This window comes from Girardinichthys multiradiatus, chromosome 3 (assembly GCF_021462225.1).
Source record: "Girardinichthys multiradiatus isolate DD_20200921_A chromosome 3, DD_fGirMul_XY1, whole genome shotgun sequence".
Classification (NCBI taxonomy): Eukaryota; Metazoa; Chordata; class Actinopteri; order Cyprinodontiformes; family Goodeidae; genus Girardinichthys; species Girardinichthys multiradiatus.
In genome coordinates this window covers 34,783,570-34,811,403 of record NC_061796.1, presented here as the reverse complement: position 1 = coordinate 34,811,403, position 27,834 = coordinate 34,783,570, and the positions used below count along the sequence as shown (strand labels likewise).

The following is a 27,834-nucleotide window of genomic DNA, read 5'->3' as shown; positions in this document are numbered from 1 at the left end:
GGAATCAAAGGAAAGAGAAAAAGAAAATAGTGGAAGCATAAAGCATTGCGTAATAGAAAAATATGTTCAAATAGGCATGAAAGGCATTAAAGAAAGCATGTCACCGAAGACCTTAGGGGTCTACGTGGCTTAAGCTTAACAGGTAACTCAGAATTGTATTTTGGCCCAAGACCATTTGGTTTTTTATAGACCAACAGCTGATTTTTTTTTTTTTTGACAAACAGGTAGCTAATGCAGTGTTTTAAGAACTGACATGATACAACCGATAGGTTTTTTGTAAAATGTATGTAATAAACAGTTCAGTTTTTAAAGTTTATTGTTTCCTGAGTATTATTTCTTGTATCAGACTTTAAAGACTAAAAAAACAAACCCTGAAGGTTCTCCTGGTTTGACAACATTTCCACAGGGGTAATTGTTTGGCTGTAGCTGATTCTATTTCTTAACCAAGATGTTCTTACTTTTAGGTAACCTTTATTATTTATTCTTTTATTTGGGGCCACATTAAACATAAAGTTGTAACAGAAAAATTAAACTTGGAAAAGTGAAAAAAAAAACAAAAAACAAAAGAAAACTGAAAGAATGGATTAAAACCCCTGAATATAAGTGTAAGCTTGATTTATATCCTTCATTATGTTGGTACTTGTTTTTAAAGGTGGTCGTTGGTATGAAAGTTTGAGAATCACTGCTCTCTGACCACCTTGACATTGATTAGCATACCTGCAGTGCAGTTCCCACTTCAGCCTCTGGGGTGTGACAGTACGTTTATCATCAATGCGCTTGCACTTTTTTTAATGGCACTGAAGAAGTTTTGGATGTTTGGGGGGTGAGGGGCTGGCCTTTTTTGTTCCGCCGGAGAATCCAATCCTGCTGCAACAGTGAGAGGGATGATAAATCATTGTGCCGCGGGTTAATCAGCCGAATCACAGCACGGAGGGGTTGACGCCGCTAGGAACAAGAAGTTTTCTTCCTCCAGGTCCACCGTTAACAGCAGCTCCAGGATCAACGGGTAAACCAGCATCTGCCAGCAGCTATTACCGTTAGCCTCAACTCCTGTGCGGGTCTGGGTGGGGGAGTCGTAAGGGGCAGGGGGCGGGGGTACACCGAGTAGGCAGAAGACTACACGCCGAGAGGAGGGGGCTGGAAGACTGAGGCGCCTCCAGCCTGAAGGGGCCGGCGGCGGTTTGGCCACAGCACCCTGGACTAGCTAGCTTGTACCTTCGCGGCTAAGTGAATGGGATGGAGCCGGGATCGTCTGGCGCTGGTAGGTGGATTTTTAAAATAATTATATAATTTTGAGTGTTAGAGTCAGAGCTGCACATTACAGTTGGAAAAGCTGGATGCCATATGCGACCCAGCGTTAGAGGGATGTACAAGGAGGCTTGGTGTGACAACCCTCCATCGTTGCATCGTAGCGTTTAGAGAAGAGACGCTGGGACTAATATGTTGCAGCCTGGATGGATAGCATTTTTATTTATTTAGATTTATAATCAAGTGTTTTCGAGCGATGACAATCCCCTCAGCCATGCGCGGGGGCAGGGAGGTCATGGGAAATCTGTGGTGAGGAGGGACGAGGTGAAGCCCGCCTTCAGCGGCAGCAGCAGCTGGTTGTTCCTTGCATGCTCCCCACAGCACACCAGCTTTCCCTTCTCACTACCGGCTCCACACCTCGTATGGCTTTCTTAAACGGGGTTTAACACCAGCACCTTGCGTGCAACATTATAGACAACCTCCGGCCCACCATCTGCAACGAAGGCTGAATTATTTATGAACGTGGATTCAAAAATAATTGTGATATCTACACGTTTGCTGCTGGAGTTCACAGGCCATGTTTTCATTGCCGTACATCACGGTTACATTCCAGATTTGTCATCATTGATCATGTGTGGTACAAATGATCTATATTTGGAGATCTTTATATTGACATTGAACGGTGCAGGGAATCAATTAAAGCAAAAACTAGGACGTTGTAGTTCTGAAGTTTTTTTTCTTACTGTGGCAATCACTTAATCATGCACCAATTAATCCAATGTTAAAATCTTAGTTTAAATTCTAAACTTATTTTATGGCCTCTTAGGCTATATTAAGTATTCTGAATGGTCTTCAGATAACTTTTTCTGCATCTAGATCAAGGAAATAAAGGTCACACTATTGGTCCTTATATTTAAATGAAATGAAATTGAATAGCTTAATTTTTCATCTATTTTTGAGGAATAGGGAAGGCTCCTTTAGGTCCCTCATTTCTTTGCTTTTGTGCTTGAAGTATGATTATTCAATTTGCCAGTCTTCCCAGATTGATCAGACAAGTTTTCTTTGGCTCAGCAGGCAAGAATTAACTAGTTGAAGTCTGCTTGTACTTGAGGTGTTCTTACTCCCATTTGTTTTGATGAGAGATGGGATCTCCTCATATGCATCCCAAAATCCTCCATGTTTGTAAAATGTAAGTAGTGAAGTCAAGTTTATTTATATAGCGTTTTTCAGCAACAAGGCACAACAAGTAGTGATCCATCAATGTGGCTTCGGCATTTGTAGGTTAAAAGAAAGAAAATCTGCTGCAGGTTCTTTGAATGAGGCTGTACTTTTTAGTTTAACAGCAAATAAAGAAAATGCCATATTAACCCCATTTATGCCTCAAGGCATATGTTCCCAATCTATATCAGATTCATATTAAGAATGAAACAGTGCGTCAGATTACATAATGTTAGTCGATGCATTTATAAACCGGAGATGGTGGGAGTTTTAAGTTTTGAGGCATTTAAATCAGATAAAAAAAAAAAAATGTCAGTATTTGACCTGCTGATCACTGATCAGAGCCATTCAAGACAAATTTGGTTCAGAACTTAGCAATAGATTGGTGCATCTTGAAATCTAGGGAATCTTATTTGCTTTAATTAAAAGGGTTCTCTGCTGTTCAGTATTATTCATTAATAGTTATAACTGCATACAAATGTAAAGAAACATTTGTATTTAGTTATGTATATTTTAAAATAGTGTTAGGTTGTGTGTAAGTTCACCCACGATAAACCAAAAACGCGAACAAGCAACTTTACCAAGTGAGCATTAATGAAGTAGAAGAAAGTACAGAAACCCCCAGGTACATGGCAGAATATAACTTGAAAATAGTAGTCTTTATGTGTCTTGGTCTTGCTGCTCGTTACGTCATTGTACAGACAATAAGCGACGAGCGTTATCGTGTTGTGAGGCTCCAGTTTAAGTCTTGCCGCCTGGGAGAGACTGCTATTGTGTTGGGATATGTGAGAGCGCTGGCTCCACTTCTCACCATCTGCCTTCACTGGCACGAGAGAGAAGCGTGCGTCATTGTGTGTTAGTGAGCAACAATCACAACACACTTGCACATTCGCACACATGTATTCTCTTCAGCTCTGAGCTTCCGCGCTTCACCACACGTCTTGGATCTGTGTTTACTTTGTTTTTTCGATGTGTGATTTTACACACGCAGAGGCTACACACTCTCTGTAGGCAGAGCATCCTTCTTCAAAATTAGAACTACTACTCTTCCTGGCTCAAGGGTTTGTGAACGTAACATTAAGTGGTATTTTTAAGTCAAGGATTTCCATAGCAGGTATTTTAAGCAGGGCTTTTCTAGTTTGGGATACTCTTCGCTTAATTCAGAGTGACCAAAAAGGCCAAGGTCTCTTCTGCATGATCACAGTGGCACCCTGCCTCCCCCCACATCTTTTCCAGCAGCCTTACACATGAACACACACAGGTCCCCTGATATCCATGACAATACTGCGTTGCTGTGGTGTCACCATGGTGAGACTGGGAATGTAGAAGAGAGAGAGAGGGGGGGGTGTCCTCCTGTGCTTGAGAGTGTGTTCATCGTAGCAAGAGCGCTCCCTCCGCCGTGCTCCCCTGTATTTCTGTGTGTGAGATGGAGGAGCAGGGCAGCTGGGGTCTTTGTTGTGATGGAGGAGGGCTGCTCTCTGGGGACCCAGAGGTTAAGGCAGTGGGCCCCTCTCAGGCAGGAGTCATAGCTAACCTCACACCAAGTACCCAGTCTGGGACACTCCCCCCTCTCCAAACCAGACCTTAACTCAAACAAAGTTTCCCTGTTTAGGAAGTAAAACAAAATGCTTGGTTAAAAATCATGGAAGTTGACTTTATTTTGAAAGTCTGAACAGTTATGGAAGAAAGAAAATCGAGTTTGGAGATTTCTTTGAACTTTTCGACTGTATTCTTTGTCCTGTTCTTTATTCATTTTACCGTTGTTTGACGTTTAGGTAAAATCCTTTATATTTCAAATCCCAATCAAAGCCAAATAGGATTGAAAAATTACTTTGTTTCTGTTCTTCAATTCAAAATGTGGAACTTATAGTGGATTTATTAGTTGGTAATATATCTCAAGTGTTTATTCCTGTTCATTCTCATGATGGCTTAAAACTAATGAAAACCCAAAATCCAACTTTTTTGTTGGGGCTCCTTTTGCACGAGTTACTGTATAAACGGAGCATGGCATGGAGGTGATAAGCTTGAAGCTCTGGGGCCTTGTAGGTATGCACAAAAACCTTACGGCACAATGTGCTGTAAGGAGCATCAAACCTGATGTTTTTTCATGAGTTTGAGCTTTTACGGTTTAAACCCAAGCGAAACTGCAGAATCATGCAGTACCGTAACACACCTGACAAATGATGGAGACAACCTCGATCAGATATAAACAGTAAAACTTCCTCTGTTTTTATCACGTAGATGGATTTCGTCATCGGTCTGTACTGAGGAGCATAAAATGCACGTCAATCATCTAAGGGACACTTTCTTCCTCACTGAAAAAGAAAACAATGTTGGGTCAGCAGATTAATTCTAAATAAGTCAGGTTTGATGATTCCTAAGATGGACAAGCTGGAGACAATCAGACATGTCCATAAATCACAGCGTAAAGCTGTGTGTAATTTTGGATCAATGGCAGCTTTGGCACAGCTGGAAGACATCCCCGTTGGAAGTCTGAGGGAGCGTTTTTTTCAGAGATCGTATTGATCTGCTGATTGATGGGTCGGGTATTTAACAGTCATCCCTGAGCTGTGCCATGCCAGCCATATTGGACGGCCTCATCTGTAAGTTGCTCAGATGTGTAAAGTTCCCCTAAACTATGGCTCTCATTTGCAGCGAGGGGCTGATTTCTGAATGTAATCAGACCTACAGACCACACTGATACTCCTATAAGGGCCCCATTAGTATGTGAATATGCTTTTATGAATAGAAATTAAATCCAGTATATCTGCAACCTATTTGTGCCGCACAAATGTGTCTCACAAATTCACGCTGGCATCCTCAACTCATGATTCCTTTATACTATAAGAATAATTAGAATTATTCTAATTATAATAATTGTGTTGGAAACAAACCTCAAGAAGGTGGCTATTTCTTGGTATTTTTCAATTTTTATTGTCACGTCCTGAATGGTTGTAGGTTTAAAGTTCTTCACATAGTGTGTGTGGTGACAGTCTTCCTAATAGAAATAAAGCAGGCATAATCACCTCATTACGGTGATCAACATTGATCTAGGATTGAGATTAATACATCTGCGTGGCAACGCCATGTGGATTTGATGCAGACATTGTAGAACAGAACGGGTTCGAGCCGCCAAACTTTTTATTTTCGGTCGGGTTTTTGTCGCTGATGTCATTGAAATAGTTGTTGGTTTTCTGAAATTCACTACAAAACTCTCTCATGGTGTGTAGACAAAGTATATCTTAGCAGTTTTCCACAGAAAGGAACCAGTTCGGTTCTTTACTGTCACAGCATCGTTACCATGGTTATTTGGACACGTGGCGGGTGCCTTCTGGTTATTTATACGACTTTGCATGGGCAGAGACCGGGCAGTTCAAGCGCCACGTGCAGCTAGGCCAAATTTACAGTAAAGTGGGATATATGAAATCTACATGTGCGGTGAAATGTCTACACACCGTTTCATACATCTGAATTTTTACAGACAATAGGTCACCGGAACTGGCTGGCTATTCGTGCACACTGTTACCATTGTCATTTAACCAGGTACTTGTGGCAGTGTGTGACGGGGCCAAATCAAGCTGCAAAATGAAATCAGCATCTCTGTAAAGCTTGTATGAAGTGCTCTAAAATGTCCTGGTAGATGGCTGCACTGACTCCCCAAATCATCACCGACTGTGGAAACTTCACACTAGACCTCAAGCAGCTTGGATTGTATGCCTCCTTACTTTTCCTCCAAACAGTTTGACCTTGATTTCCAAATTTTAAATGGTCTGTGCTTCACAGTCTTCTCAATGCTGTGGTTATCCCTGTTGCATTTTCTACCACATTTTTCCTTCTATCCATTAATTTGCTTGAATGCAGCATTCAGTGAACAGACAGCTTCTTTAGCAAAGACCTTTTGTGACTTACCCCCATTGAGAAAAGGGAGAAGGTGACTGTCTTCTGGGCAGTTGTCGAGTCAGCATTCTCTTGTGTAGGCCATAACTTAACACCTCTGTATTAAAAATCCCTGTTTATTGGTCCTATGTATGATTTAAACTTTTTAGGATGCTGAATGTTGGGTTTTCATTAGCTGTAAGCCATAATCATTAAAATTACCAGAAATAAACCCTTTAGATACAAGCTCATCACTTTGAGTTTAATGGATCTTGATAGGTTTCACTTTTTATTACATTACTGAAATAAAAAAGTTACCTTGTTAATGATACTCTGTTGTTTTGATACTTTTTTTGTGTGCTACCACTTTGATAATAAACAAACCTGTAAACAGCTTCATGAAGTATTAGGATTGTTGGTAGTTGGTGTAATTCAGCTGCAAAGAGAATCATTTTGCTCATTTATTTTAATTTGTTCTCCTTCCCTTTATGTCTGTTCTTTGTTTTTCTTTTTCCTTATTTTCCCCCCTAATTGTTTGTCTTGTTCTTTATGTTGTATGAAATCTTCCTCGTTCACCTCTTATTTTACTCGTCGCCTTTCCCTGGCCTCACACTCACTCATTTGCGGTGTAACTTTTTCCTTCACATTGTTTCTCCTATCGTCCCTCTCTCTGCCTTCCTGTTCCTGCCTGCTGGATCTTATGCTCACTAATCATCTCATTTGGTCCCCTGCCTACACTTGCTTCCTGCCTTACACTTACATTTGTGGCCCTCTTTGGCCTTTTTTCTGCTTTAACCATTTCCCTTGCAACTTCCTCTCCTCTTCCCCTTGTGGATCTGCTTTGCTCATTTGTTTAATTAACGCGAATATTTTCTCATGGGGAATTTCTACTTTTTCTGCTGTCCTTTTTTTTTTTACCTCGTTTCCTGTTCTTGTGGATGACTCTGTAATATGTCTGTCCAGTGCCCTTGGGGGTCTTCCCCCCACCCCTGCAGCAGGTGTTTCATGCCCCCCGCCGGCCAGGGATGGGCACCGTGGGCAAGCCCATCAAGCTGCTGGCCAACTACTTCGAAGTGGAGATCCCAAAGATGGACGTCTACCACTACGAAGTGGACATTAAGCCTGACAAGTGCCCACGGCGAGTCAACAGGTAATAAAAGAAGCAATGACTGTGGTCACAAATGTTTTTTTTTTTTTTTTGTACAGAGTTTCATAACTATAAAGTCTGAACTTGTTGTTTTCATTGTACCTACACAGAGATGTATGTTATTGCACAAGTCGAGAAGAAATTCTTGTATTGTAATGTAATTCTTGTAATGTAACATTAAGCATGGAAACTGTTGATTTATAAAAACTGAGGTAGAAGCAAAGTTCCCCACCGTCCGCTACTCTCCCATGACTATTCATACTGTTATATTAGCAGGGAAAACATTTGAACTGTAGAACTTTTATCCACCAGTTCATGTTTAATCATTTTCCTGATACCATGTTTCATGATAAACATTTTTTATGCTCTTAAATTAAACTTGGTATTTCTACGTTTGGCTTTGAAAGAAAGGATGAAGATGAGCTTCTTTAATTTTACTATTAACTGTGTATCTTCCTGCTCCTTTGCTGCTGGGCCTAACTAGCTGAACTGGACTGTAGACTGGATCTAAACGTATGGGGTCGTTCTGCTTAGGTTGGCGTTTGTTTTTACAGTTCTATCATTGGTTAGTAATCTCATACTGATTCTAGTAGCTGAGTTAGAGGCTCAGTACCTTCCAAAATGCTTCATAGCCCTTAACATTACATTACAACCACAAACTTCAATGTTTTTTAATTGGATTTTGTATGATAGACCAGCTGTATTTTTAAGTGAAACCTAATGCTCAGTTTTTCCTTACAGTCTAAAGCATTTCTTATTCATTTCTTTCAGCAATGACTTTCTCCTTGTCAGGCTTTTATTAAAGGCCCGAATTCGGAAGTGCCTGACTAAAATTTGCCCAACAGAAGCCTGAGCTGTGGATCTTTGCAGCTCCTCCAGATTTATCATGTTCCTCTTAGCTACTTCTCTGAATAATACTCTCCTTACCTGGCCTGTCAGTTTAGATGGATGGACTTGTAGGTTCGTAGTTGTGCCATACTCTTTCCATTTTTTGTGATTTCTAAATCATGGGATATGCTTGAAACTTCTCCACAACTATTGAGTATGGTTACAATGGATTTTAAATGCATGCCGCACTTTTCAGATTTTGATTGTAGAAAATTTCAATAACAATATATTCCTTTGGTTCCACTTCATAATTATACACCACCTGGGTTTGGTCTATCATATTAATACACCGAGGTTTGTGGTTGTAATGTGACATGTATTTTTTTTTTTTTCTTTTGCAAGGTATCTCAGTGTAGTTTTATTATATGCACCCTGATTAGTTTGCAGTGACCCAACATTTCTTTTTTCCTGCTACAACGCATAAATAAACAAAATAAATGAACAACCAAAGGACCTGCCATGTTCACGATTTTTCACGTGATATTTTAATTTCAGCACCATACGAAACATAAAAATGCTGTCTATTATACAGGATTTCTAAATAGCTCCCTGGAGAGTGATCTTAAAAAGAAAACAGAACAAAAATGAGACTTTCTGTCTGCTTTTCAGGGTGATTGGCAACCAGGCATTAGTGTTTCTTCACATTTGAGCCAAGTAGTCTCATGTGTGAGCGCTGGCTATTAGAAATACAATAACCTTGTTTATTGTCAGTTGGCACTAACCGCAGAGTAGTGATGATGAGATGTGTACAGCTGATTGCCTTGGAGTTTTTGATAAAACTTATATCCGTTTAGGCTGCCTTAGAGGAATGGTAAAGGTGATTTTTTTTTTTTTTTTGCATGTTTGAAATTACATGTGTTTGCTAAAATGCTGAGTTATTTACTTCTGCTGCTTAGATTATTTCAAGTGTTTTGTGTGTCTGGAATGGAGAAATTAACAGCCTCCATATGAATAAAATATGTACTTCTGTCAGCTATAATATCTAGTAGAGATTTTAAAACAATAATTAGGTTTTAAACGGAAACAAATCGTAGTTGAAGCTTTGGAAGAAAAATCCTAAGAAATTGCGTATCTGATAAAAATCTCTTCAAAAATTTAGAAGAATTTAATTGAGTCTCTTGAATATGAGACAAAGGGACCAAGAAGGCTTGCAAAGGTTGAGGCCTTTGACCTTTTTCTTTTCATGAATATCTCTTCACCCCCCACTTTAAATGAAAACCAAGGCGTTGAACATTGGCCCCCCCACTGCCACCTGCACTCTCCCACTCTTTGTCTGGCGGCGCTCCCCGTGACCACCCTGCTGCACCCAGCAGCTGTATCCTGTTTGATCAATACTCTGATCACATTAGGAACTTTCTCCGTCTGTGACAATAAAGCTTCTTGATGAGGTTGCAGGTTTATTTGGCACAGTGGGATGTTATTTCATTTATTCTGTTGCTTGTTAAACTCACTCTGTGATTGTGTGTCTTAATTACTACAGAGAGGTGGTGGAGTACATGGTGCAACATTTCAAGCCCCAGCTCTTTGGTGACAGGAAGCCAGTGTATGATGGCAAGAAGAATATTTACACTGTCCTAGCTCTTCCTATTGGGAGTGAGAAGGTAAAATATTTTTGTTATACCATGCCATCATGAGCTGCCGATCTTCTCAGGAATCAATAAAGTTTATCTTTAGTCTTGTTTGGGTGGGATTTCAGGTGCTTATCTCAGTGGGAACGATTATTTGAAGAGCCTTTAAAAGTATGCCTACATTACTATCTACTGCAAAGGACACGCACTACTGTAAAAGAAAAAAAACAAATCATTGCCTCTGTACAGATTTCTTCAGGTTATCTTTGATATCAAAATTATCAGATTGGTTTGATTTAAAACATTTCATTGTGTGGAAAAAAAACCAGAAGAAATTCTTTTAAGAAATACCAATGAACAGTTCTTTATATTTTGGTTGTAATGCCATCTGTGCAATTATGAGAATGAAGATCTTTTTTACTGTGAAACAATAGCATGACATTCTGGCTTTCTTCAGGTTGGTGAAGGGATGAACGGTCTCTGTCTTGTCATGAAATCACAGGACTATAAGCAGACTTCTCTGAATTCTTAATAAACGATCAATATTTCTTTTAGCACACACCGTTCAGACTCACGGCATGGCAGGTAGAGATGCACTGAAAAGAGATTTTGTAAACCTATGATTTATATCCAATTACAATTTTTCTTTAAGAACTATAAATAAAATATTTTTGCTCTTTTTTTTTTTTTGATAATTTGAAAATGTACCGATCTAAACTATAAAATGCACAAAGGAAAATAAAATTAGGGTTTCTTACAAACGGCCCAAAGTTACAGCGTTGTCTCTCTAAATTACTGAAAATCCTCCACGTTAGGCACAAATACATCGGTACAAATAAAACCCGACTAAAAAGAATGGCAGCGTCATATCTTTACTTTTTTTGGTACATGTGGAGTGACATATCTCAAGATATATTTAATTCTAGAAAATCTGCAGAATCCATAGCAGCTAGGTCCAACTTAATACTTGAAGAAAAAAAGGTTTTTGTTTTTAGATTCATAGATTTTCTTATTTACTTATTGTAACTACACTACCGGCCAAAAGGTTTAGAACCACTTTCTCATTTAATGGTTTTCTTTACGCTCATGACTATTTACATTGTACTTGGATTCTCACCGAAGGAATCAAAACTGAATAAACACATATGGAATTATGTAGCAAAGGAAAAATTGTAAAATAATTTTAAATATGTTTTATATTTTAGATTCCTTAAAGTAGCCGCCCTTTGCTGTGATGACTGAAATATTAACCTTTGGCCGTCTCTCAGTGAGCCTCTGGGAAGTTCTTCCTAGACTGTTTAAAGGGTGGCTATTTGACAGAATCTAATATATAAAAATGTTAGTTATTTCACACTTTTTGTTTACTATATAATTCCACGTGTGTTCATTCATAGCTTTGTTGCCTTTGGTGAGAATATACAATGTAAATAGTCATGGAAAAAAATAGACCCATTAAGTGAGAAAGTGTATCTAAAACCTTTGACCGCTAGTGTATAGAGAAACCTACGTCCTGACTGAAGTGAGGTCTGCGTTCGAGAGAGCAGTCAGCATAAAACAGCTCTGCAGTAAAATGTGATTTAACTAACATTTAAAAAAAAAAAAAAACATAAGATTATGAGGTGACATTTCCAACTGTCTAGTGCAACATGCATTAGCAACAGGTGGAGTCATCGTAGAGTTAGTAGTTACCTTTTAGTTGTGAGATTTTCAAAAGATTTCCTAATCCAGCTTGTTTCATGAAAGAAAGATGAATTGGACTCTTCAAAAAGGACAACAGAACCAAGACAGTATGAGGAGTTCAGTTTCCTGTTATCTGCTAATTTAACCTCCCACTGTGGCAGCCTTAAGGAAGTCAACCTACCTCTGGAGAAAATACACTTTCTTTTTTCTCACAGCTTTTGTTCTTCCTCTGACTTATTTTTAAACACACCACTGATATGGAAAATGGCTAATATAATCATTTTAATCTAACTTCCAAACTGAAGAGTACTGTTTTTTCCTGCTCTATTCCTACTTTAAGCTGCATTTTTGTCTGAAACTGCTTTAAGGTTTCTCATTCCATTTATTGTAGAGATACTTTTATTTTTGGTAATTTGTCTCATGTACCAGTGCAGGTATTTCTTAAAGCAGAGATGGCTGATGCTTATTACTCTGCATTGATTTGTTGATGAGAAAATTGTAGTCTTCTGTAAAATGTGAAGTATATAATTGATAAACTGCAAAGGTCAATTTAGGTGGTAATTTCGACATGTTTTAATTTATTCCTTTTTTCACTGCAGGCCATTCTTTTGCGTTAACTCACCTGATATGAATAGTAATTATTTTAAATATTATTGCTTTGGTTTTAAGTTATTGTGTGAATAAGTGCATTTTGTATATACATAAATGATTATTTTAGGTTTGGAAGCAAAACTGCAACTCATAGATTTTTTAACCTATCAAACGTTATATAAATGTTAACGTTCAGGCATAAAAGATCCTCTGTGTGCTAGTTGACCTCTGCTTGACTGGCTGTACTTGTCATTCCAGGTGGATTTTGAGGTAACTATTCCTGGCGAGGGTAAAGACCGAATCTTCAAGGTGTCCATCCGTTGGCTGGCCAAGGTGTCATGGCGCCTGCTGCAGGAGACTCTCGTCAGCGGCCGGCTGCAAGTCCCCCTGGACTCGGTTCAAGCTCTGGATGTGGCGATGCGCCACTTGGCCTCTATGAGGTACATCATAGCAAACTCTTTGTTGAACACGTACAGGCCTGAAGATACACAGGGGCTTCTGTGTGTTCGGTCACATTGTCATTTAGAGGTTTGTATGTTATTTTATGTTTATGGAAATACATGTGCAGCTAAAGTTTAAGTTTTTTTGTAGCTAAAATTACAATTTAAAAGTGTTTGCTGACTGTGTGCTCTTATAATTTCTAGACATGAATCCATTTACAAAAGAGAATTGTTAGTCGACACCTTTGTGAAAGTGTCTGTTTAACAATGCTGAGCAATCAAAAAAACTGCCTTCAGGATGTAAACTGAACTCAGTGCTTCGCGAAAGTAATTTTACGCCTTGAACTCTTTCAGATGTTGTCATGTTCAAACCACAAACTCTTATGATTTTATTGGGATTATCTGAAACAAACCAACACAGCATGGCGCTGATATGCGAAGTGGAAGGAAGAGTATACATGGTTTTCTTTTTCTTTTAGAAATAAATGTCTACGGTGTGATTTGCATATTCAGCCCCTTTTATTCTGGTACATGTAATTAAAATCCAATGCAGCATGTTACGTTTAGAAGTCCCCTGCATATTAAGCGAAGTCCACCATTGTGGGATTTAATCTCAGTTTAAAACCAGCTGTCCTGTGAAGGCCTCAGAGGTTTGTTAGACAACTTTGGATTAACAAGCAGCATCATGAAGACCAAGGAAAAACAGACATGTCGGGGATTTTTTTTTTCTTCCGGATCCCACATTTCCACTCTTGAGAGATAATAAAAGATATTTCTGTTCTCTTCTATACAGGTGTTGAGAACTTAAAGCAGGGTTAGACTATAAAACATTAATGCATGTTTTAAACATCTCACAGATCACTGCCTAATCCAGGGGTGGGCAACCAGTCCTTGAGGGCCGGTGGACCGTTTAGATATGTGCCTGGTCCGACATACCTGAATCAAATTACAGCTAATTATCAGGCCTGTGCAGAACCTGACTGCAAACTGAGGAGGTAACTCAGGTGTGTTGGACCAAGGACACATCTAAAAGTTGCTGGCTCTCGAGGATTGGAGTTGCCTTCCTCTGGCCTAATCAGGCAACCAACTGATAGACTGGTACAGCTGCACACCTACAAAGACATGGTTGAATACCTAAACTGACAGGCTGGGTATCAATCAACAAAGCAGCCAAATGGTCCATGGTAACTCTGGAGGAGCTGCAGAGATCCATGTTGTGAAATCTGATGACAGGATTACTGTTAGTTGTGCCCTCTACAAATTCTGCCTTTAGAAAAAGAAAGCTGTTGTAAGAAGTCTTTAAGATGTTCCATGTGAACCTAGCCAACAATCATTGACACTTAGAATGATGCTGCACTCCAGGTGCTTAGTTAGACCTGGGCTTCTGGAGCGGAAGCCTTGGATGTTTTCTGAACAGCCCCGGACTTCTTGATATAAGAAATTTGGAAGTATTAAAAAGATGCAGCCACAAAATGGTATTGGACTTTACATTTTTTATTTAAAAACAATCAAATTTTTTCAATTGTGTTCCAAATAATCAGGTCCCGCTCCACCTAACTTGACAATGAGTTAAAAGGAGAAGACAAAAAATAGTTATTTGTGCACTCGCGGCACCGCTAATGCGCACAGCCAGAGACGGACTCCATTCTGGAGAAGTCCAGAACAGCAGTTTATTCCAGGTCGACCTGCCTCCTTCATTACCCTGAAGGTTATACTGAGCGCCTCGAACAGGGCTCATTTCAGAGCAACCGCGGAGCCAACCGGAGAGAGGGAGCCTGGTGGGTGTGTGTTCAGGAACAGGTGGACGCCGAGCGGTATAACCCAGGAGAAGATAGCGGTAAAACTTGAATGCTCGGAATGGGCTAATTGTACATTACAGCTAATCACTTATTCACCCAACAAGACATGGGGTGGAGGTTCACTCTAATGAGCATCTTCAGGTTCATGATGAGGAACTTTCACCTGAGCTACAGGTGAAGTTAAATGATCTGTGATAGAAAACAGCAGCAACCTTCTCTGTGAGCTTCTAGCCGGATTTGCATCATAATGTGAAAATATCTGGTCCTTTACTTCAGTCAAAATAAAAGCATTTAATCCTAACGTATCTGAACACATTAAAAGGTCCTTCAGATCAACACATTGATCTCATTGCTGCAGCCAGTCTTGTAGTCTAGTTCAACATGTAGACAGAAAAAAGTGTTGTTCAATAAACCAAGAAAATATCTCCTCCTGCCAGTAAGACGTAGTAGAAAGAACAAAAGTAAACCTCCCTCTTCTGTTTCATATCTTCTGTGCTGATTCTAAACATACAGCTCTGGCTTTAAAGATGAGGTATGATTAAGAAATAAATCATAGCAATTAATCACAGGTTGACCATTAATTAACTATTTTATTTTTCTAAATTACACATGTAATATTATATAAACTAAACTAATTAAACAGTTTTACTGAAGATGAGACATACATACCATATGTATACAGTTATTCATAACTGTAATATTAGTACTGATAAGGTCCAGGATGAGGCTCTATGGTATATTTTAAACACGACAACTTAATACCCTTTCCTCTCAAAGTGTTTAATAGTAAGAACTGCACTAATTACATGTCTTACATGCTCAGTGCAGAACAACCGACTGTGTTGTAAAATGTCAGTCATTTTGTACCGCTTCTTCCATAGTGGGTCGCGGGGAAGCTGGTGCCTATCTCCAGCAGTCTATGGGCGAGAGGCAGGGTACACCCTGGACAGGTCGCCAGTCCATCGCAGGGCAACACACAAACAACCATGCACACACTCTTTCATACACCTGAGGGCAATTTAAAGAGACCAATTAACCTAACAGGCATGTGTTTGGACTGTGGGAGGAAGCTGGAGTCCCCAGTGAGAACCCACGCATGCACGGGGAGAACATGCAAACTCTATGCAGAAAGACCCCCGGCCGGGAATCGAACCGAGGACCTTCTTGCTGCAAGGCAACAGCGCTACCAGCTGCGCGGTAAAAGAGAACAGGTTCATAAAAGAAGGAACAATTTTAATAACATGTTTCAAAGGTCTTGGCATAATAATATAAATGTCTGAATAAGATTTAGGAAAATCAACTTTATTCCACTTTCATTTTTTGAAATGTAAGAATAAAGACAATGGAGCCTCAGGAGTGAAACACTTTGATGAGAATGTAACGTTTAAAAAAGGTAATTTATGTAGATGACAAAAGAAGCACATTTATCTGGCCCAAAGTAAACATCTCTGAGTAAAAACATTTGTCAGCAAAAATTCAGATCAAGTTCTTTTCTAAATACCTCCACATGTGTCATTATTTGCTTCAGCAAAATAGTTTTTCTTCAGGCCTAAACTCTGTTTCTCCTTGTCCTTCATTCAGCTTCTAACAAAAAGTAAAATTATTGCAAAACTTTTTTGTTTGATTCACAATAATTTACATTCAGTCTAAAACCAGCCGAGACAGAAAACTGGTACAGTATGTCCTATATTATTTAAATTTTATTTTAAATTACCTATAAATTGTCTTATTCATATCTAATTATTTTGGATTTGGGCTAAAGCCCCCAATGTTTTGAGACCCTAAAAACGCCCCTGCCGCACTCAAACTCCAACTGGGAATCTGTTGCAAGTCTTGAAAACAGATGTTTTGAATCAGTCTGAGATTGAGCTATTTTGCATAGAAGAATGTGCAAAAACCTTTCTCGATGTGAAAAGCTAGAAGAGACAGCTTTAATTGCAGCTAAAGGTTGTTCTATGAAGTATTAACTAAGGAGAGCGTCATGCCTCAATTTTTTTATTTGAAAAAAAATGAAAACCATGCATCTTTTTCCTTCCACTGCACATATATGTTCTGCTTTGTGTTTGTCTGTGACAATTCTGAAAAAACAACATTGGCTTTAGTGAACACAATGTGACAAAATGTAAAAAAGCTTAAGAAGTTTGACTGAAGTTGGTCTGTATACAACAGACAATCAGTTCAGTGGTGATAGATTTTTTTTTTTTCTCTCTCAGAAAAGATCTTTTCAAAAAACAACTTTTCAAGTTTACTCATTCCTTTCCTGGACATGAGCTCATGTGGTATTCATGGCCTAAATATGCACACTCATCATTTTCTCCTCCAATTAGGTACACTCCAGTGGGACGTTCCTTCTTCTCCCCACCTGAAGGATACTACCACCCACTTGGTGGGGGGAGGGAGGTCTGGTTTGGCTTCCACCAGTCTGTGCGCCCCGCCATGTGGAAGATGATGCTTAACATTGACGGTGAGTCACTAACGGCAACATTCTCAAGTGCGTGTCATTAAGTGATCCAAGTTGCTTTTATTGACGCTGCTATGACATGTCACAGAAATGTGATATGCGTTCTGTGACAAAGGTGTACTGTAACAAACAGAGTGTGACTTGTTGTGAAATCTACACTTCCTCTCATGTTTAAAAACACATTTTTATTTGAAATAAATGGATGTCAGTGTGGATAAAGGCTTTTATATGTTGAAGGGTTGCATATTTTTTCATGATTTTTGTTTTTGTTGCCCTCTGTCTCCCTCTAGTGTCTGCTACGGCCTTCTACAAAGCCCAGCCTGTAATTGAGTTCATGTGTGAGGTTCTGGACATTCGCAACATTGATGAGCAGCCCAAGACTCTGACAGACTCACAGAGGGTTCGCTTCACAAAGGAAATTAAAGGTGAGAAGCAAAGAACCTTCAGAACATAATATAAGCCCTAAAGGACTAAAACGTCTTCCCCTCATCACATCTTTATCTTTTCATGTGCAGATTTGACTGTAGAAAAAGTTACAGATCACAGTTTGTGGTCAGTAATATGTGCAACAAATAAAATATTTTTATTTCCAGGCTGAATCTTTTTTCCATTTGACTTTCTGAAAATGATTAGGTCCGGCAAAAGTTTAGGATTTGCTTCCAACTCGAGTTGTCTTTTTTTCTTTCTTTTTTTTTTAGATACTATTGATGTCTATTAAATACTATACTAAAGGAAGGGGGTAGGATCAGTTACATTTTTACTTCTGCCTACCTCCTTTTCAGAAAAATGATGTAAATATGTATCATGGGGTATGAATGTGAATATGTTTGAAATAAACATAGACCAAATTAACGATAAAGTCCTGTTATTTATAAATATGTCTTCCTGTTGTCAGTTTATAATAAATTCTGAAATATGAATTGAAAAAATGTATCAAAACATTATTTATCTTTCCAGTTTTTATTTTTTATTTTTACAGATTAGATGTATTTAAGGTCAGCTTGAAATGTATGTATCATAAATTTCAGATTTATATTTCTACATGAAAAGACTAAAATTGACTCGGACATTTGAAAGGTTGGAGTTGGAAAAAGTTTCAAATGTTGAAATACAAGTTGTACAAGTTTCTTTATTTCCAGTTTTCTGATTGTGTCAGTGTTTCTTGACCCTTTTTGCTTGTAGGCCTGAAGGTTGAGGTGACGCACTGTGGACAAATGAAGAGAAAGTATCGTGTATGCAATGTCACCAGACGTCCTGCTAGCCATCAAACGTAAATAACTTCAATCAAATTAGCACAGAGCCACATTTGAGTGTCATGATTTTGAATTTTATTTTAAGATTAATAGTGTAATAAAACCGTGAAGCTAAACCCAAAATTCCTCACAAGATTCTACATCTCATATGTGAAAACCTTTTTAACCGCTTTATAAAGGAAAAACATTTTCCGAAATATTTATAAAGAATCATTTCTCAAAATTTCATGTAAACAGGTTAACCAAATGCAAACAATTGAGAAAATGAGAGGTCTGATGCAGTAATGTTTAAGAAATTTCCAAACAGATTAAAATAATTTCCCAAATTTGTAATAGGGAATGCAACTTTAAGGCATGCTGTCATGAAAACTAGCCATTTTGAGCTGAACAATGATGCATTGTAATAATGATAATAGTACAATTCTGATGCAGATCTTTTTACCTTCAGGTTTCCCCTTCAGCTTGAAAGCGGCCAGACGGTAGAATGTACAGTAGCCCAGTACTTCAAGCAGAAGTACAACTTGCAGCTAAAATACCCCCACCTACCATGTTTACAAGTCGGACAAGAGCAAAAGCACACCTACCTGCCCCTGGAGGTAAGGAAGGAGTTGAGGATGAGTTGTTTTGGAAATCTGATTAGTTAAAAGAAAAAGTCAAGAGATTTTATTATTATGCTTTGTATATTATGCCCAAACTTTTAAGCTGTTTTATGAGTGATTCTATGCATTTTCTCACTCCAGGTGTGTAACATTGTAGCTGGTCAACGGTGCATCAAAAAGCTGACAGATAATCAGACCTCCACCATGATTAAAGCCACAGCTCGCTCTGCACCTGACAGACAGGAGGAGATCAGCAGGCTGGTGAGTTCTAGGGATCTTTTAATGGAGGCCATGCACATGACATAACACTATATATCTCAGTGATTTGTGGTGCAGGCAGTAAAATATGATGCATGTCCTTCATTCTCCACAGATGAAGAATGCGAACTTCAACCTGGACCCATACATCCAGGAGTTTGGGATCAAGGTGAAGGACGATATGGCTGAAGTGACAGGCAGGGTGCTGCCAGCTCCTATTCTGCAGTATGGAGGACGGGTACATGCCGCTAATTTATCAGTAATTATGCAACATGTTTTCCAGCTGCAACAAACTCAAATCTTGGTTGGCTTACACAGTTGTTCCTCTGGTTTTCTCTTCCACAGAACCGTGCCATTGCTACCCCCAACCAGGGAGTTTGGGACATGAGGGGGAAGCAGTTTTATAACGGCATTGAGATCAAAGTCTGGGCAATCGCCTGCTTTGCCCCACAGAAACAGTGCAGAGAGGAGGTGCTCAAGTAGGTGCATATGAGAATCAGAAGGGTTATTTTTTTAAGGAGAGATTAAGTGGTTTTTCCCTCCTAATGTTTGTTTCTTTTGCATTCAAAAATGTAAGTCATTAGATTTAATTTAATTCAGATGTTTTACAGGATGGAAGAAATGTGTTTACCTTTTACTCTATGTCCCTCCTTCTCAAATCGTTTTTTATTACTAAGTGGAGTAAACAGGAAGTAAAGTGATATATGATTTGCCAAATTTGCAAACAAAAGTCTGAAAAGTGACCTGCATAAAAGAAAAATTCCACTGTCTCTACTCTGATACCTCTAAATAAAACCAGTGCAAACATTTGCCTTCAGAAATCAGTCTAATTAGTAAAAAAAAAAAAAAAAGTCCAGCTGTGTGTTATTGAATCCCTTTATAAATACAGCTGTTCTGTGAAGGCCTCAGAGGTTTGTTGGAGAACATTAGTGAATAAACTGTGTCATGAAGTCAGTAGAGACGGGTCAGGGTCAAAGCTGTGGAAAAATAACCTAAACTTTAAACCATCTCACTGAACACTGTTCAAAAATAGAAATAGGATGGCACAACTACAAACTTGCCAACACATTAGCATCCACCTGAACTGACAAGCCAAACAGGTAGAGCATTAATCAAAGAAGGAGCCTATAGGCCCGTAGTAACTCTGGAGAGGCTGCAGTGATCAACAACTCAGGTGGGGAAATCTGTTGACGGGGCAATCCTGGAAGAAGACCTATTAAATGCTGCAAAAGACTTGAGGTCAGAGTGAATGTTCACTTTCCAGCAGGACAATGACCCTAAACGCATAGACAAAGCTACAATGGAATGGCTTGGATCCTAATAATATAAATTTGAATGAGAATCCGGGCCACGTTTTTAATATTGATGTTATTTTGCAATGAAGAATGGGCAAAGTTTTCAGTCTGCATGTGCAAAGCTGGTAGACATTCAACAACAAACTGACTCATAGGAATTGTAGACGCATGCCTACCACAAATTTATTTTTTTCATTTGAAAAAATGAGAAAACCATGTGTCCTTTTCCTTATGTTGATCCCTATAAAATTACATTAATATTTTTAGTTGGTAAAATGGGAGAATCTGTTTGCAATGCACTGTTGTTGTAGTCGGCCTTCATGCTTTTATTGGAAATTTGTCCGGACTTAACTGTGGATCTAACTCAGGAACTTCACAGACCAGCTGCGTAAAATCTCTAAGGATGCTGGAATGCCAATTCAGGGCCAGCCGTGCTTCTGTAAATACGCCCAGGGAGCGGACAGCGTGGAGCCCATGTTCAGACACCTGAAGAACACCTACTCTGGACTCCAGCTCATCATCGTCATCCTCCCTGGAAAAACTCCCGTCTATGGTGTGTTATTTCAGACTGGTCGTTTCTGTATCATCGTATTCACTCTGCAGTTGGGAAAGCATGTTCTCATTTTTGCAAATGCAAAGACATTTTAGTAGCTAAAACAAGAGCCAGCTGCCTACTTTTCACTCCAAGCCCCCTCTCAGGACATTATGAAATGCATAAATGAAACAAAGGAGGCTCTGGACCTTCAGGTTGGTTTAAGTATAATGTCAAAATATGGAAGAAAAGAAATGTCCTCTCTTAGTTTATAAATGCTGTTTTAAAAAAAGAGATAGCTGTTAACATGTATTTACATACTTTTACATACTATTTACATGTTTATGATTATTCAGTAGTGGAGGAAATACTTATGTCCCTTATTTTAAGGAGCAGGGTTGTACTTTGCTGTGAACGCATCATCACACGGCATCAAGACAGATTACTCACAATACATAAATCAAACAAATCGTCCCAGTCTTAAGGCGTTAAAATCATTTTCCTCATTTCCAAACTCTTGTCTTCAGCGGAGGTGAAACGTGTGGGAGACACCCTCCTCGGCATGGCCACACAGTGTGTCCAGGTTAAAAACGTCGTAAAAACATCACCCCAGACTCTCTCCAACCTCTGCCTAAAGATCAATGTGAAGCTGGGAGGAATAAACAACATCCTTGTCCCTCACCAACGGTGAGCTTCTGGTTGTGTTTTCTTTGTTTTTGATGATTAAAACTTAAGATCTGCTTAAGACATTAGTTTAAGGCATAGTCTGCTTCTATCAATAAAATAGATGCATCTTCTTCACGTTCACTGTTATGAAATGTTAATGTTGAATTTTGAGGAAACATTTTGAAAGTTGGTCTCAGTGATGATATTGAAATGATTCTTGAAGGCAAATGTGTTGTTCCTCAACTAGCAGTGACAATTTCTCCTCTCCCATGTGCACCGTCAGGTCCGCTGTGTTTCAGCAGCCGGTTATCTTCCTGGGAGCAGATGTTACGCACCCTCCAGCTGGAGATGGCAAGAAGCCCTCCATTACTGCTGTAAGTGCGTGAAATCACACATACCTTAAACGATATATATATATATATATATATATATATATATATATACACACACACACACAGTCAGTTATTTTCTACCGCTTATTCCATAGTGGGTCGCGGGGAAGCTGGTGCCTATCTCCAGCAGTCTATGGGTGAGAGGCAGGGTACACCCTGGACAGGTCACCAGTCCATCGCAGGGCAACACACAAACAACCACGCACACACTCTTTCATACACCTAAGGGCAATTTTAGAGAGACCAATTAACCTAACAGGCATGTCTTTGGACTGTGGGAGGAAGCCAGAGTACCCGGTGAGAACCCACGCATGCACAGGGAGAACATGCAAACTCCATGCAGAAAGACCCCAGGCTGGGAATCGAACCCAGGACCTTCTTGCTGCAAGGCAACAGTGCTACCAACTGCGCAACAGTGCAGCCTCTATATATATTAAAAATTTATATTGGTCATTACAGTTCTAATGTTATCTTAGATCAGTTTATTTCCATTTTGAAAGGTAGACTTACTCAAAAATACTGAATTGGCAATTGCTAATTTTAGTAGTGGTTTTAGGTGCTTATTGGTGAGAATATTATATAAAGTACTGATTATTAGCTAGTTATTTAGATAAGCTTTCTATAATAATAATTATATTGCATCATTATTGGTGTCGCACCTTTTCTTAGCAGGCACATATAGCTTGCCAGGTATAATGAGTGGCATTCCTTTAGTTTGCACACCATTACTTTTTTTTGCTACAACTGGAAATTTTTTCAACTGACAAAGTTGGTCAGTCTTTTATCTAGCTGACTGGCAGTGTGCAGCAACAGCTAGAAGAGGGCAGTACTGTTACTCGGCCCATACAGCAGAATAAAATTCTGGTACATGCTCTAAAATCTCATTTAAAGGACTTTAAATCATAGTGATGGTATGACTTTGAAACCACAACTTTTTCGAACCTTGGTGATACCGGTAACTTTCCCATATCTAGGTTTATTTTTACTTATTACTTATATTGAAAAGTTGGAAAAGTTATTGAAAAAGAACATATTGGATGCAAAAAATCAAATCCGTCTATGGTAAACATTTTAATAATGTCAAACTGCAGCCAAAGATTTGAACATTAGATATTACAACATTGATAGTTTTATTTTATTTTCAAAGCCGCAGTACCAGAAATTAGGTTTACCGTATTTTCCGCACTATAAGGCGCACTTAAAAACCATTAATTTTCTCAAAAAATGACAGTGTGCCTTGTAATCCGGAGCGCCTTATATATGGATCAATTGGTTAATAGGTTGATCCATACTGGTTGTACACGGCGCTCTGTCAAAATGTTTCAGTACGACTGGTAAACTACAAAGCCGCACCGCTTGCAGCATTACGGCTACCGTAGTCAGGGGTGTCGCCGAAGTAATAGCGGTAAACACCTGTACTGTGCTTACTCCTAGTCCAACACCACTTGTGTGTGTATAACGACCCCAAAATTGCACCTTTCAAGAGATACGCTTACGATGCTGAGTTCAAACTCAAGGCTGTCAGCTACGCAGTCGAACATGGGAATAGAGCAGCAGCGAGAGAATTCAACAGTTAACGCTACTATATTGTGAATGTACTTTGATTTAGTGCATCAAACTGTTTCTTTTACGTGTTTACTGAATCAGGGAAAAGTTCCCTTTCACGTTTTAACTAACGTTTGATTTCAACTTCAACTTCATAGACTCCAATGCATTCCTAACGTGCGGTTGGCTCTATTCAATAGATTTCTATGTAGAGGAGACCTTACCATGAGAGTGAATGGAGTTATCAGAACGCTGGTTTGTAGTGTATTAATAAAGTTTGACTGACTGACTTATCTGACTGTTTTGTTGACATTCTCTTTAGCACAGCTCCATCTAGTGGATGCATAACGCAACCCCAGTCAAACGTTTGACTGCAGTAGCTTCTATTCTATGCGCCTTATAATCCGGTGCGCCCTATATATGAAAAAAGTTCTAAAATAGGCCATTCATTGAAGGTGCGCCTTATAATCCGGTGCGCCTTATAGTGCGGAAAATACGGTATGTTGCTATTAGTCATTTATAAATGTTTTCCAGCACATTACAAAGTTCTTTGTTCTGTGTTGGCTTCAGTCATGCCACGTTTGTCAGAGCAACCCTTTTATAGTCAAATAAAAATAGGACAGACATGTAAATAATGCAAATGACTTAAAGATCTCCATGAAAAACTAAAACGGTTGTGGTTGCTTGGTAACTGTGACACTGTTGAGCTTTGTATTGCAGGTTGGAACACAACACAGCTAGAAAAAGTAAGTTTTAGAGAAAACGGCTGCAACACCTTTAATCTTTTAAACAAATCAAATGTTTTTTTTTCTTACCTGTTTGGATTAATTACTTTTAAAACTCAACGATAAAACCATAGAGGTCCATTAAATTCAACATAAGAGTTGCAGCAGATAAAAAAAAAAAAAAAAAAACTAAACTAAGAGAATAAACACGAAATTGTACCTCTTCTGAGCTATTAAATGCAGTGTTAACTCACTCTGGCTTTATTTTCCATATCATGACAAACGTCTTAAGGTGAATCTGGCTTTCTGTTTAATCTTTAAAAAAAGTAGTAAGGACGCAGCTGGGAAACAAATGGCTCATCACTGACTCACGTTCAGAGGAAATGACGTTAACTCTCGTCTGCACTTGACCTCAGCTCCGCTGTGGTTGGCTGGGTTGTTGCCTAGCAATCGTGACAAATGATTGAGTCACACAGACAGAACATGAGAGAGGTGAGTGGGTACGTTCGAGTGATCCAACGTAAGAAGACATCTAGTAGAAACGCATCATAATGATGTAAACATTCACCCAAAGAAAAGTATGTTTAATGCTGAGCCTCTTGCATGTCCCAGGTTGGATCTTTAGGGGATGCTAATGTTCAGTTATACAAAGGACAAATAGGAAGGAAAAGGAAAAATGACTCGGTACAACAGGACTGAAGCTGAATGCTTTTAATGAAGAGAACATTATTATAAGTATTTTTTAGTTTTAATTTCATCTGTATTAATACTCTTCTAAAAATACAGGTAAACGTTGCTTACAATTCCAAACAACTAAATATTCCTAAATCCTTTTGAGACCATATGAACACATGTAATTGACTGACATCAGTGTGGCTCTTCATGTCCTCTTTAATAAATGAGTTAATGCATTGTGTCTCATAATACCTCAGGCAGCGGCTTTCATTCCTCTTCCAGGTGGTAGGCAGTATGGATGCCCATCCCAGCAGATACTGTGCCACGGTACGTGTCCAGAGACCCAGGCAGGAAATCATTGAAGATCTATCTTACATGGTGCGGGAGCTGCTAATACAGTTCTACAAGTCGACCCGTTTCAAGCCCACCAGGATCATTTTCTACAGAGATGGGGTTCCTGAGGGACAGCTGCCACAGGTATGTTTAAAAATAGGTTGATATAAAGCCTTTTTTTTTTCCATTTGATTTTCTAAGTTTGCATGCTGATGTGATTTTTGGCTAATTTTGTTTAAGCACTTTTTCCCTAAGCTTTAGTACTAAGTAAGTATCTTCTGTTCAGATTCTCCACTACGAGCTCCTGGCTATCAGAGATGCATGCATAAAGTTGGAGAAAGACTATCAGCCTGGTATCACCTACATTGTGGTCCAGAAACGCCACCACACACGCCTGTTCTGTGCTGACAAATCTGAAAGGGTGAGCAAATTTTCATGGCAAATACTGATAGATTTTATTTGTTGTTTGTAATTTCTGATTACTCTGATTTCTTCGACAGATTGGGAAGAGTGGGAATATACCTGCAGGGACAACAGTGGACACCAGCATCACTCATCCCTTTGAATTCGATTTCTACCTGTGCAGCCACGCAGGCATACAGGTCAGATTAACGGAAATATCTTGTAGCTGGATAGACTTTTACAGTTCTACTGGTTTTAGTCTCATTCTGAAAACACATATATACGTTCAATTAATTTTCTGCTTCTCCTGTGTCACCAGGGCACCAGCCGGCCGTCTCATTACTATGTTTTATGGGACGACAATCGTTTCACGGCAGATGAGTTGCAGATTCTAACCTACCAGTTGTGCCACACTTACGTTCGTTGCACCCGCTCAGTCTCCATCCCTGCGCCAGCCTACTATGCTCGTCTTGTGGCCTTCCGTGCCCGATACCATCTGGTAGACAAAGAGCATGATAGGTTTGTGTGTAATGCATTTTACGCTAGCATTATTTGGGAAGCACAATGAGGTATCTAAAGATCTAAAGATATTTCTTTCAAAGTACCATGTACAGTACATTATCCAAAAACAATTTAATTTATTTCAGTAATTCAAATCAAAAAGTTAATCTTATTAATGCCATTAAACACAGGGATATACCTTTATGTGTTTATTTTAGTTATTTTGATTATAATGGCTTATAGCTAATAGAAAGCATTTAGTTTCTCAGAACATTGCAATATTACATAAGACCAATCTGAAAAAATAAAACGGCTTTTAGTACAGATATGTCTACCCACTGCAAAGCATCTCCATGCAGTTAAGTTTATGCATGCGACGCTTCATCTTTTTGCATGAGTGCGTCAGTGCATTGTGGAAGGGAGGCCTTGATGAGGTCCAGGTTACTTTTAATAGTAGCTTTCAGCTCATCTGAATTGTTGGCTCTGGTGTCTTTAAGTGTCTTCTTGAGGACACTCCATAGACTCTGTGTGTGGTTTCTGTCAGGCTAGTTTGCTGGTCAATTATGCACAGTGATGCCAAGGTCATTTAACCAGATATTGGTACTTTTGGCAGCATGGCCTTGTCCCATGTCCTGCTGGAAAATGAAATCAGGATATCCATGAAGCTAGTCAGAAGCTGGCACTCTGAATAGCGAGCTTCTTGACTTTTTGTGGCTTACCCTCCTTGTAGAAGGTGTCAGTGGCTTACTACTGAACAGCTGTCAGGTCAGTAGTCTTCTCTGTGATTTTTGTAAGCGATAATGTGGCCATAACATTTCTTTTTTTTTTTTTTATTGGTCTTATGTAATCTTTTGATTTTCTGAGAAGCTGAAGGTTGGGTTTTCATTAGCTGGAATTAAACTACAGAAATAACTTTTGTGATCTTCTATTCATTGAGATGCACATGTAACTAGTCTGTTTTCTGCATCTTGTCTCCATTTTTGTTACCTTGCAGTGGAGAGGGCAGCCATGTATCTGGTCAGAGTAATGGCCGGGACCCCCAGGCGCTAGCTAAAGCTGTTCAGATTCACCACGACACTCTGAGGACCATGTACTTCGCCTGAGCTCCACCAGCCATTGTCACAGTCGTTCCTTTCCACCTCATTTCTACCTGAGCGGGCGGACAGCCCACTCCCACCTCATCCCCATCCCTTACTCCCAACAACTGCCCACTACACACACTCCACAGATTTGCAAGCCAGTCTGCTTCAATCCAAAAACACACAACACCCTCCTGTACAACAAGGCTGAGTCTGCAGCCTCATGCACTCAAAAGGTTTTCAATATTATTGTCATTTTATTGTTTTTTACTTTATCAGGACAGTTGCTCTTTTTATGTTGAATTTTTATAAAGTGAATATTATTATGTAATTGTATGCTACCTTAACACTCCTATCATTGTAAGTATGCAATAGTGATGGGAGGAAAAACAGGCGCTAGAAAGGAAGAAGAAAAAACGTTAAACTTTTTTTTATCTGCCGCCACAATGCTGCCTCTTTATCCATCCGAAAGCTGGATGCCAAGCCCCCTAGATTGGGGATCCTCCAGTTGGGCGGTACTGAGCACGCACACTTACCTGTATCATTTTTAATTACTTCATGACCTACATTCATGTTTTAAATGTTTTTTAAAATAATGTTAACCCTTCTGTTTTTAAAGAGCCTTGAGGAGACTGAGGTATGGTACATTAGCACTTAATGTTA

General features: G+C 39.2%; 1 protein-coding gene across 1 annotated transcript; it reads left to right on the top strand.

Moving 5' to 3' along the window:
* Positions 1–760: 760 nt before the first annotated feature.
* Positions 761–27,834, top strand: ago1 (argonaute RISC component 1). Its single transcript, XM_047361445.1, has 19 exons — positions 761–1,261; positions 7,306–7,492; positions 9,858–9,978; positions 12,475–12,656; positions 16,783–16,919; positions 17,207–17,341; positions 18,099–18,186; positions 18,618–18,765; positions 18,910–19,029; positions 19,142–19,264; positions 19,372–19,505; positions 20,690–20,874; positions 21,381–21,540; positions 21,803–21,893; positions 25,139–25,333; positions 25,476–25,610; positions 25,690–25,791; positions 25,911–26,110; positions 27,087–27,834. Exons 1-19 carry the CDS (start codon positions 1,237–1,239, stop codon positions 27,193–27,195), a joined length of 2,577 nt encoding a protein of 858 aa, XP_047217401.1. The 5' UTR covers positions 761–1,236; the 3' UTR covers positions 27,196–27,834.

Bases quoted from the DNA above. Each gene is read 5' to 3' on its own strand.
- ago1 (XM_047361445.1), top strand. From the start codon at position 1,237: ATGGAGCCGGGATCGTCTGGCGCTG. The intron at 16,920-17,206 runs GTGAGTCACTAA...GTCTCCCTCTAG, and splicing joins GATGATGCTTAACATTGACG to TGTCTGCTACGGCCTTCTAC. The intron at 19,265-19,371 runs GTACATGCCGCT...TCTCTTCCACAG, and splicing joins TTCTGCAGTATGGAGGACGG to AACCGTGCCATTGCTACCCC.